The 10,753-nt window shown below is 45.4% G+C and overlaps 2 protein-coding genes across 3 annotated transcripts in view; both read left to right on the forward strand.

The window, feature by feature from the left end:
• Window positions 1–8,685, forward strand: part of LOC106804858 (ER degradation-enhancing alpha-mannosidase-like protein 2) — a 13,001-nt gene extending 4,316 nt beyond the window's left edge. Inside the window, exons 3-13 of the mRNA XM_014806216.1 lie at window positions 942–1,087; window positions 1,348–1,473; window positions 1,690–1,901; window positions 2,139–2,280; window positions 3,186–3,310; window positions 3,559–3,703; window positions 4,344–4,465; window positions 4,632–4,746; window positions 5,723–5,871; window positions 6,106–6,241; window positions 6,537–8,685. Coding sequence (XP_014661702.1) covers window positions 942–1,087; window positions 1,348–1,473; window positions 1,690–1,901; window positions 2,139–2,280; window positions 3,186–3,310; window positions 3,559–3,703; window positions 4,344–4,465; window positions 4,632–4,746; window positions 5,723–5,871; window positions 6,106–6,241; window positions 6,537–7,555 — 2,437 coding nt within the window. The 3' untranslated portion in view covers window positions 7,556–8,685. The remainder of the gene's footprint in view (window positions 1–941; window positions 1,088–1,347; window positions 1,474–1,689; window positions 1,902–2,138; window positions 2,281–3,185; window positions 3,311–3,558; window positions 3,704–4,343; window positions 4,466–4,631; window positions 4,747–5,722; window positions 5,872–6,105; window positions 6,242–6,536) is intronic.
• A 307-nt stretch (window positions 8,686–8,992) lies between these two features.
• Window positions 8,993–10,753, forward strand: part of LOC106804859 (structure-specific endonuclease subunit slx1-like) — a 10,438-nt gene continuing 8,677 nt past the window's right edge. The window contains exon 1 of one of the 2 annotated variants that reach the window (XM_014806217.1): window positions 8,993–9,381. In XM_014806217.1, the coding sequence (XP_014661703.1) occupies window positions 9,203–9,381 (179 nt within the window). In that variant the 5' untranslated portion in view covers window positions 8,993–9,202. The remainder of the gene's footprint in view (window positions 9,382–10,753) is intronic. The other variant, XM_014806218.1, reaches the window with a different exon arrangement.

Here is a 10,753-nt window from a genome sequence, read left to right on the forward strand (position 1 = left end):
GTGCTGTGCGTGCGTGCGTGCCGTGCGGCGTGCCGTGCGTGCGTGCGTGCGTGCGGTGCGTGCCGTGCGTGCGTGCCGTGCCGTGCGTGCGTGCGTGTTTGTGTGTGTGTGGCTGTGTGTGTGTGTGTGTGTGTGTGTGTGTGTGTGTGTGTGGTATGTATGTAATGTATGTATGTAGTATGTATGATGTATGTATAATGTATGTAGCATGTGTGTGTATGTGTGTGCCAGCGCCCCGTGTGTGTGCTAAATGTGGTATGTCTGTGCGTGGGTGCGTGTGTGATTGTGCCGCGCAGTGCCTGTATGTGTCTGAATGCGGTGTGTCGTGTGCGTGCGCGCGTGGTGTGTGAATGTGTGTGTGTGCGCCGATGTGGTGCAAATATTTGACAACGGGAGATGTAACCCTGCCACCGCCGTCACTGACTTCAAGAATTAGTATCTTGAAAACTACTCAATGCATTTTGCGTTCTTTTTTTAAGAATTGGACTTATTATTGATGCCTTCTAACCAGATGATATTTGTCAAAAATATATCTAAATAAGTGAAATGTCTACTATGAAAATCCACCCCATTTCCTTTTTTGACAAATGCATGTCATTTTAAGTAAAATTTCAGATTTTATATATATTTAGATTTAAAAGATTTTAAACAATATTGGTATATGACTCGCAGTCTAAATATCAGTATTTTCAGCTTTACTGTAAATACATCGTCAAATAAAAGTGAGAGATGAAAATGGTAAACCGCATCCTCAAGTCAGACCCCACTCGAATCCGTTGGAGACGCGAAGCGCCGGACCTCGAAAAAGGGCCTGCCTCGAAAAAGGGCCGGGGCAATGAGACAGTTTAAAACAATAAGGGCCTGGGCGCTCGTTCGAGGAAATACGGTATGCAATATTATTAATGCATTTGTGTGTTAATATTTTTTGCTTAATGTTTTAGTTTCTCTCTGTCTCTCATCGATGCCTTGGACACACTCGCAGTTCTGGGTAACTACAGTGAGTTCAGACGTGTGGCCCACCTACTCATAGACAAGGCCAACTTTGACATTGATGTTAATGTGTCTGTTTTTGAGACAAACATCAGAGGCAAGTTTTTATAGGAAGGATTTATTTTTGTTGTGATTAATATCAGAAATTGTTGTATTCGCTTCAAAGTATCATGAAATCGTAGTTAGACATGAAATATAGTCAGAATAATAAAACATTATCCTGCTAGTTCCAATATGTTTGTTTACTAGTTTATATCATGGAACGTGTACCAATCTAATACAGCCACCAATAGAACCAGTATGTACTACAGCAAAACCTGAACATGCAACCCTGTGTTTTAACTATCATCTTTATAGTGGTTGGAGGTTTGCTGTCCGCACATCTGCTTTCTCACAGAGCCGGCATGCAGCTAGAAGACGGATGGCCTTGCTCCGGGCCTCTGCTGCGGCTCGCTGAGAATGTTGCAAACAGGCTCCTTCCGGGTAAGGATTTCCCTATCTTCTTAGTGTAGGTACTGTTTAGTTCTAAGCCTCCATACAAATAATAAATGTAACCTCTGATACAGAGAGTATTGCCCTTTATTGTCCATTCTGATTTGAAAAACGTTTATTAGAATCCCCCAAGTTTGATTCATGGTATCATAAAAACATATACTTGTTTGACATCGACTGTGTATATTGTGTCTGTGCCCACTGCAGCGTTTGACACCTACACTGGGATGCCATATGGGACAGTAAACCTGCGTCACGGTGTCCCAAGTGGGGAGACGACGGTGACCTGCACTGCTGGTGTCGGCACATTCATCGTTGAGTTTGGCTCCCTGAGCCAGCTCACTGGCGACCAGAGGTTCCAGTATGTTGCGCTGCAAGCCCTGAAGGCCCTTTGGAAGTACAGATCTAATGTTTCATTGGTAGGACACCATTGCTATGGGCACCAGTATCGAAAATTTATATAGTCAGACACCACTGCAGATCTCCAATACAGACATGAGTACAAGAAACCTATACAGACACAAATACTGATATCTCATATAGATTATACAATCGACTCCAACACTCACTTGTTATTCTATACATGATCACAGTGGTTACAGCCAGCACAGTTATCCATTAGCTGGTATAATGTTCCACTTCTTTTTTGTTTTCAGGTTGGCAATCACATAGATGTGCAGTCGGGCGAGTGGACAGCATCGGAGGCAGGCATCGGTGCTGGAGTCGACTCCTATTTTGAATATTTAGTCAAAGGTGCCATTATGTTCCAGAAGCCCGAACTCATGGATCAGTTTAGAGGTATGGATGGCGTAGTAGCATCGATTAATGAGAGATATGATAGAAACTTTTTTGATAGGGTATGTTTTTAGCTCACCTTGACATCGTCAAGCTGAGCTATTGCTATGGGTTGTCGTCCGTCGTACGTCCGTTTGTCCGTCCGTCCGTCCGTCAACATTTCGCTACGGTCAACGATAACTCAGGAACCGTTTGGCCCACATGTTTGAAATTAGGTATAGTTGTTACTGCTATGCTCTCATATTAAACGTCCTATTTTGAAGCACGCTAGTCGACGTACTTTCGAGCCACGGCAATTTTTTGGCAAAAATGGGAATTGCCATTAGTCTGTTCAGGTTCAATGGATTTTGCTCATTTTTGGTATGTGAATGAATAAGGGCTAGGGGTTTTGATATTTAAAAAAAAATATGCAAATTAGGTAGGGTTTGGCAATTATATAGCATATTATATAGACACAAACAGTCTGTGGTGTCACACTCGTCTGGTTCGTTTTACAAGATTTCATTGACAATATCTTTAATGCAAAATTGGTATTTCCTCTCCACCCTGCCGATAAAACGTCTATATTAGAGTAAAGTTTTACAAAACATGTCAGAACGCAGCATAACCTATTTATTTCAAACGCCATCGCTACAAAGCGGGTATAACGCCATCTACGGTCACAAATTGTGATTCATTTTGGTTTATAAATTATTTTGCGATATACAGATGGCAATCGTTTCTATAATGTACGTCGATGGTTGCTCAATTAAAACTGACTTCTTCTTACTCACTCATTTGTGTCCTTTTTGTGGTGAGCTACAGTGTCATTGACACTTTCATTATTGATCAGCTTACACATGTCCACTGATAGCTGATTGCCTTTCACTGTGTGTTTGCAATCTTTCACATGCTTCATCCACATTCAGAATACTATGGTGCTATTCAGCGATACCTCAACAGAGATGATTGGTACTTCTGGGCTAGCATGGACAAGGGTCAGATCACGCTGCCTGTCTTTCAGAACTTGGAGGCATTCTGGCCTGGATTACTTGTAAGTTAGCTCAGCCATACATAGTGCACTTAGCAGTTCTAAAGCCTTACACAATGCAGGAAAACTGTGATACCTACCACAAGATAACCAATAGATTACAAGCAGATGGCTGATATCAAAGAGCTTATAATGATAATTATGATATAAGGATCATTATAAGCTCTTTGCTTATATCTTGAGCACTAGCATTGGTATTTATACCTATACATGAGTAAGAATGGATTCTTCTAAATCCTTTATTCTTTCAGACACTGGTCGGTGAACTGGATCAGGCAAAGAAGTCCCTGCATAATTACCATCAGGTGTGGAAACAGTTTGGATTCACGCCCGAGTTTTATAATGTGCCTACAAACGAAGCTCGCAAAAACCGGGAGGGTTATCCACTCAGACCAGGTAGGCGTTACGAAGAATGTCAAAACAACACAGGTAACAGAATAGGGAACAAAGCATTGTCTACCCAGACAAGGTTAGCTATATAGGGAATGGTCGCCAATTTAGTCTGTTCATTCAGATTCAATAGTAAACATATATTTTTTCAAAAAAAGTCTGTCATGGTTCGAAATTTTGTAAGTGGGTTTATACTCAGGGCTCTACCTGGCCACAAGAGTGATCACATTGTCGATAAAAACGCACATCGCTGGTCACAAACTGGGTAGTAAGTAAACTGGTCACTGTAATGCAACCACTAGCTTGTTCGTAGTAGTGTCAGTCACTCACGACCTGGATGGACGTGTACGAGCTTGCGCGCAATAGCTGCTGAGACAGATGGTAGCGTGGAGCTCGCTATTAATGTAACAGTGCTTGCTGGTACATGTGCTGCAGCTGCAGACAGTAAGCTGCATTTACATGGCCCACGCTTTCGCGGCAGCATCGATTGTTCTCATGCACTGAGTTGTCTCTGAATTATTTCTGCGGTGAAGTGTACTAATAAAGAATACGTAGGCGTGAGTAAGTCCAGGAGACGGAAACAAACCCCTTACGGAAGCTCCCCAATGATAGAGCTTGAAATAATTGGCTACGTTGGTGCTTGCAGAGTTAATCGAGAGCACCATGTACTTGTACCAGGCAACGAGGGACCCTGTCCTACTGCAGGTTGGGGTTGACATCCTCGAGTCAATTGAACACAGCGCAAAGACGTCATGCGGATACGCGACGGTGCGTTGCTTAAGCTGCCACCTGCTGGCTGAATAAGTAATGAATTTATTAATTTAATCTCTTCCATTTCCATCTCATAACTTCATGCCATCTTTTATGCTTTCATATATCCGATGGAAACCTGTTTGTGCCACCGCATTTGTTAGCTGCTGTGTTTGGATTTCAGATACACAATGTTAATACTCACTCGCTGGATAACCGAATGGAGTCATTCTTCCTGTCAGAGACAACTAAGTACCTGTACCTGCTTTTTGATCCAGACAACTTTATACATAATACAGGTACTAGGTATTTTCACGGCCTCTCTGTCTCTCACTCTCACTCTCTCTCTCTCAGTCTCTCTCTCTCTCTCTCTCTCTCTCTCTCTCTCCTCTCATCTCCTCGTCTTCTCCCTCTCTGCTGCTCGTCTCTCTCGTCTCCTCCCGTCTCTCTCCTCGTCGTCTCCTCCCTCTTCGTCTCCTCCCTTCGTCTCCCCCCCGCGGAGGATCTGTGTCCGCTCCGGTCGGTTCTCTCATCTCTCCTCTCTCCCTCTCTCTCCGGCCTCTGTGCTCTCTCATCTCTCTCGTCCTCTCTCTCCGTCTCTGCTCTCTCCTCTGCGTCTCTCTCCTCTCTCTCTCTGCTCTCTCATACTCCTCTCTCTCCTCTCCTACTCTCTCTCTCTCTCTCTCTCGTCTTTCGTCTCTCTCGTCTCTCTCTCGTCTCTCCTCTCTCGTTCCGGTCTCCTCTCCTACTGCGTCTCCTCTCTCTCTCTCGTCGTCTCTCCATACTCTCGTCTCTGACTACTCTCCTCTCTTCTCTCGTCTCTCTCTGTCTCTTCTCTCTCTTCTCTCTCGGCTCCTCTCTCGCCGGCCCCCCGGCCGATCTCGTCCGTCTCTCGGCTATCTCCGGTCTCGCTCTGTCGTCTCATCTCCTCTCGGCTCTCTCACGTCGCTCCTCTCTCTCGTCCTCTCTCCGTCCTCTCTCCGGCTGTCTCTCTCATCTCGCTCTGCTCTCTACGTCCTGTGTTTGCTCTCCCTCCTCTTCCTTCTCTCTCTCTCTCTCCTCTCTCTCTTCTCTCTTTCTCTCTCTTTCATCTCTCCTCTCTACTCTACTCTCTTATCCTATCCTGCTTATCTCTCTCGTATCTCTGCATCTCTCTCCGCTCTCTGGTCTCATTTCTCTCTCTCTCTCTCTCTCAGTCTCTCTCTCTCTCTCGCTGTCTCGTGCTCTCTCTCTCTCTCTTTCTCTCTCATGATCAGTGCTTGTATTTCAATTCAGGTTCGCAGGGCACAGTAATACAGACGGCGGGTGGGGAGTGTGTGATCGATGCAGGCGGTTATATATTCAACACAGAGGCACACCCATTAGACATGGCTGCCGTCTACTGCTGCAGCACGCAGAAAGCACAGGATGACGTGCTTCTACAGGTGAGTATAGTCCTGTCTATTGCTAGTTGATATTGTAGAAACTTATCTGATTCTATGCCACGTCATTACTTCAAAAACATTGTATTTGATTCTTCTTCATCCTTCACTTGCGCGCTTCTCCGAGGGAGATTTCTACAAGCGCTGTAGTTGAGCAGTATATCGTGTAACGTTTTTATACCTCTGTAACATGGCAACGATGTGTGCATGCTTTCTTAATGCTTGTGTTTGTGTTAGGAGTTTCATGACCAGTTGGATCTGCTGGCTCTACTGGACCTCACCGACAGCAAGTATAAGAAAAGGTTCCGCAAAGCCAAGCAAGAGGAGCAGGAACAGGATACAGTCGACAGAATTCTGTCTCTTATCACAACAGGTATGAGCGTGGGTTATTTCTTGATTGGGAACGAGAAATAGAGAGTGAAAGAGACAGTGACAGCGGGAGTTAGATGCAGAGAAAGAGAAGGGCGAAGGGAGAAAGAGGGAGAGAGGTAGAGAGAACGATCAATATGGAAGGTGGAGGGAAACAAAAAGCAGCAAACAGCTATAGAGAGACATGGCTGACCTGGGTGTAAAAATGTGCACGTCGAAATACCGGGCGATTTTTGCGTAGGTGTGTAATGTTCATTAGTAAACGTCACCATTACCTTCCCGTTTTGCACATTTCGCAGGTGACGTGTTCAAGCATAAGCAGGGCACGTTGCAGCGTAACATGGGCCCAGGCGTCGGAACAATTGAGCAGGTGGCACTGGACGACGACGAAGATATGGTAGATGGTCGCGGTGCCAGGGAAACAACCAACGTCACCGAAGCTGATACCGGCGATGACACATTGGGCGAATTGGGCAAGAACTTTGATACACACGGAATAAGCTCAGGTGGCATTGATGGGTCACCTGGTGTAGATGTTGGTGGTGGAGCAGAAATGCCCGGTCCTCACGACGAAGACGGTGAAAAGGAAACGGTAGATAGTATTACGCAGGAAACAGTAGAACACCAGATGGAAGAGCTAAAGAGGAGGATCGTCATGCATACTGACACTGTCAGACAGATGACTGGAACAAAAATTGCTGGATATGGAGCCGATCGCCATGAGGTTGTTAATTTGGACGCAAAATTGCAGGATGGGCAGAAGCAGCAACAACAGCAGCAGCAACAGCAGCAGGAGCAGAAAGACATACAGGCAGAAGGCAAGGATCCACAGCTACATCCAGACTCGCACAGCACTTCGGAAGAAACAGTAGATTCCTCAAGTACTGTCCGACCAGATGGTGTAACTAAGCAGCCTTCCGACTTAGAGAAGGTGCAGGCAGCGGAAGTCAGCAAATCGCTCAGGACTCTCGAGCGATTCAACGACTTTCTGACAGAGATGATTGCGAAGCTGGAGATGGGAGGAAGTGTGTCTGCGGACGATCAGGCTGTGTTAATGGGAAGGAAGCCCTTACTAGATGACGCTGCTCACAGTGGCGCCCCCGATTGGACAACTCTGCTGCGTCCGTACGCGGATGTGGACCAGATTGTGCGCACCGGCAGCTCAGGTCACACAGAGGAAGGCGACGAGTTGTGGCTGAACAGGCTACTCAGCCAGGGGGCGCCACGGCGACCGCGTAGCCGGCAAAGTTCACTCACTTGCACCTCACAAAAGTTTTCCTCCCGGCTGTCACACATGGGTCAGATGTTTAATGACTGACCGCTTCCATTTCTTTCCCTTCTTGTCTCGAGTACTACCACCATCTAGCTTGTACTAACTTAAGAATGGCAGTGCCATTCTAACGGGGAAATTCGCGACCAAAGATTGTTGTATGGCCTATATTACATTCAGTCTACGTTTCCGTTGAAACGCATTAGACGGGGTACAGAGTGTTCGTGTCTATCACCCATCCAGAAATTTGCTTGAGTCGTTCCCGAGTTAAGTATTTGGAATAGGAGTACAGGTGAAAACTGAAGCATATTAAGCTATCGTGCATTTAACTCGTCTCCCATTCGTGGCATTGATGGCAGCAGTTTCACAAGGTTCGAAGCTGTATTGCAGGAAACTCAGTTCAACTTAGGACTCCACCAGGACTAATGTTCTCTTCCTGCCTGCTAGTATCAATGGACAGACCAGCACGGTGTTGTGACCATGACCTCGTGAAGCAGGAGGATAAATGAATAACAACAACAACAACAACAAGTATGCCAGTACTGCCGGAACTACAAAGCGGATGAAAAAATCTTGGAGACATTCTAGTCGATGCAGAGATAGAGGAAGAATTCCACACACTGTATTATGATGACGTCTACCTAGATTACAATAGGCAGTGTTTTTGTGTTGCTTTGATCATACATGTTTTCAATGCCTTTGTGCCAGTAATGAGTGTGATATAACAACATGGCTTGCAATGGTAAATATAATAACACAGAATAGAGTATCCCATTATTACACGCCCACCATGACTTAGTGCTCAGAAATGGACTGTAAGTTTCTCACAGTATTTGTTTCGGAACTAGTACAGCTTCTTTGTCATTGCTCCTGCTTGTTAAAACTGTCTTCTCATGAATGGTTGTTGGCTGAAATGTGCTGGCTAATGCACCTGTAGTGGGTGGCCATGGTTATCATTGAGAATAGGGCTAATTGCAAGAGATTCTTATATGGTGAAGTTGTGTGATAAAAATTAGGGTGTTATGTTAATGCTCATGTTGTCTCTGTTATATCTGTGTGAACTTCATGTGTCCATGATATAGTAGGATTATATTTGTTGGGTTTCATCATAAATATACATATAGTTACGTATATATATTATTTTTATTGTTGGAAAATATAATATTTTTATTTATATATGAGAACATTACCTTTCTGTTTGTGCCTATATTACTGTACTTAGGTTAGTGTGAATCCCAACATCTCATCCTGTTGCTTTGCATCCAAACCAAAAAATCAATGGGACTTCACTTATTTTAGTAGAGTGCTTATGATTCAAACAGAAGTCATCATTGCTATGAACCGTATGTAGTAAACTGGATTGTGCTGATCGATTGATAGTGCCTCTATATATTTATATGGTTCAGACGCACACAGTGCAAAACTTCTGTGACGTACAACTTCGATCAAAAATGGCGCCAGTGGTGTGACAAGTATATGGCCATATAGCATCATCTCCTAGTTTATCTAGAGAAGACGCAGAAGTGGCTTGAAATTGAGAATTGGCGTGATCTTGAAATTTGAAAGAAATTATACTGCAACATTACCTAGCTCATTGGGCAAAGGGACTATATCGGAGACAGAGATAGAGTGAAAATGATGAAACATCGAAATGATAAATGATTAGGCTGCAATATAGTCATTTTAATTTTCCCGATGCCTGACCACAGTACAGTTGAGAATCTGTTTGGATGCTATCTGCTGTATTGCAGAAATGAGCGGTATAAGGGGCAGACATACATTGGCTTTACAAACAACCCCACACGCAGAATTCGGCAGCATAACAACGGTACGAAAGCAGGTGGTGCATACCGCACAAGTAACAAAGGACCATGGTAAGTCTGCTTGTGTTGTTGTTAGTTTGTTCACATCACTTATAAGATCGGCCCTAGTTCGGTACAAGTAGCGTTTACACACCCATGTCGTGAGTTTGGTTAGGGTTAGGGTTTTTAAACCTGGGGTTGTCAAATAGGAATGGGTCGTGCTGATAGGGTCTATGTCCCCCGGGGTACTGCCGGAACGTACCCTGGGTACGGTCCGGTATACCGGAACGTACCCTACCCTAGTACTATATTATATGCCAGACCGTACCTAGCCTACTCCACTAACGAGTCTAGGGAGTCGCCTACGCCTACTCCCTAACCCGAACCCGAACCCTAAACCTAACCCTAACCCTAATGCTAACCCTAACCATATCGAATAGTGACCAGGGTACGTTCTGGTATACCGGACCGTACCCAGGGTACGTTCCGGCAGTACCCTGGGGGACATAGACCCTATGAGCCGTACTAGTAGTAGTAGAACTTGAAGACATATGTCCCACAATACTTCATGTCTACAATACAATTATATCTGTATCGCGCACTATTTGGTGGAGAGTCAGTAAAGCCTAGTACACACTGCGATTTTCTACGCTGGCTGCTTGCGATCCGCCGATCAATACGGTGCCGGGTCGAAAAACCGGGCGGATATATTCAACATGTTGAATAAGCCTAGTACACACTGCGATTTTCTACGCTGGCCGCTTGCGATCTGCCGATCGATAAATACGGTGCCGGGTCAAAAAAACCGGGCGGAAATATTCAACATGTTGAATACGAGCGATGCGCCGGGCGTATGGGATCGCGAGCAAAATACGCTGACATGAGACTGGACACACTGCGCGGACCCGGCACCGTATTTATCGATCGCAAGCGGCCAGCGTAGAAAATTGCGCAGTGTGTCCTAGCCTAGGGCATAAGTGAGTAGGCCTGGCCAAGGCTCTACGGCTGTTTCTATTTGAAAGATATCGCAGTGGCCTAGTGGAACGCGGTGCTAGCCTGGCAGGCTACGTGTCGCGGACATCGCCTATACATGCACAGTGATCTGCGGCGACTCGCGGTAGCATGATGATTGCGCAACGGGCAGGACGCTCTGCTGCTGCCTGTCTATCCTTTACATGCTGTGCTCTCTCGATCTCTGATCTGCTCCTCTTCTCTTCTCTCTCTCGTCTCTCAACAGCACAGCACAACACGCTTCTCTGCTCCTCTGTCTGTGCATCTTCTCGATCTCTCTCTCTTTCTCTTGTTCTCTCTTCTGCTCTCTCTCGTGCGTCATCCTGCCTCCGTTCCCCCTCTTCTCTTCTCTTCTCTTCTACTCTCTCTCTCCTCTCTCTCTCGTCTCTCTCTCGTCTCTCTCTTCTCTCTTCTTCTGCTCCTTCACAACACA

This window comes from Priapulus caudatus, unplaced genomic scaffold (genome assembly GCF_000485595.1).
Source record: "Priapulus caudatus unplaced genomic scaffold, Priapulus_caudatus-5.0.1 Scaffold90, whole genome shotgun sequence".
Classification (NCBI taxonomy): domain Eukaryota; kingdom Metazoa; phylum Priapulida; class Priapulimorpha; order Priapulimorphida; family Priapulidae; genus Priapulus; species Priapulus caudatus.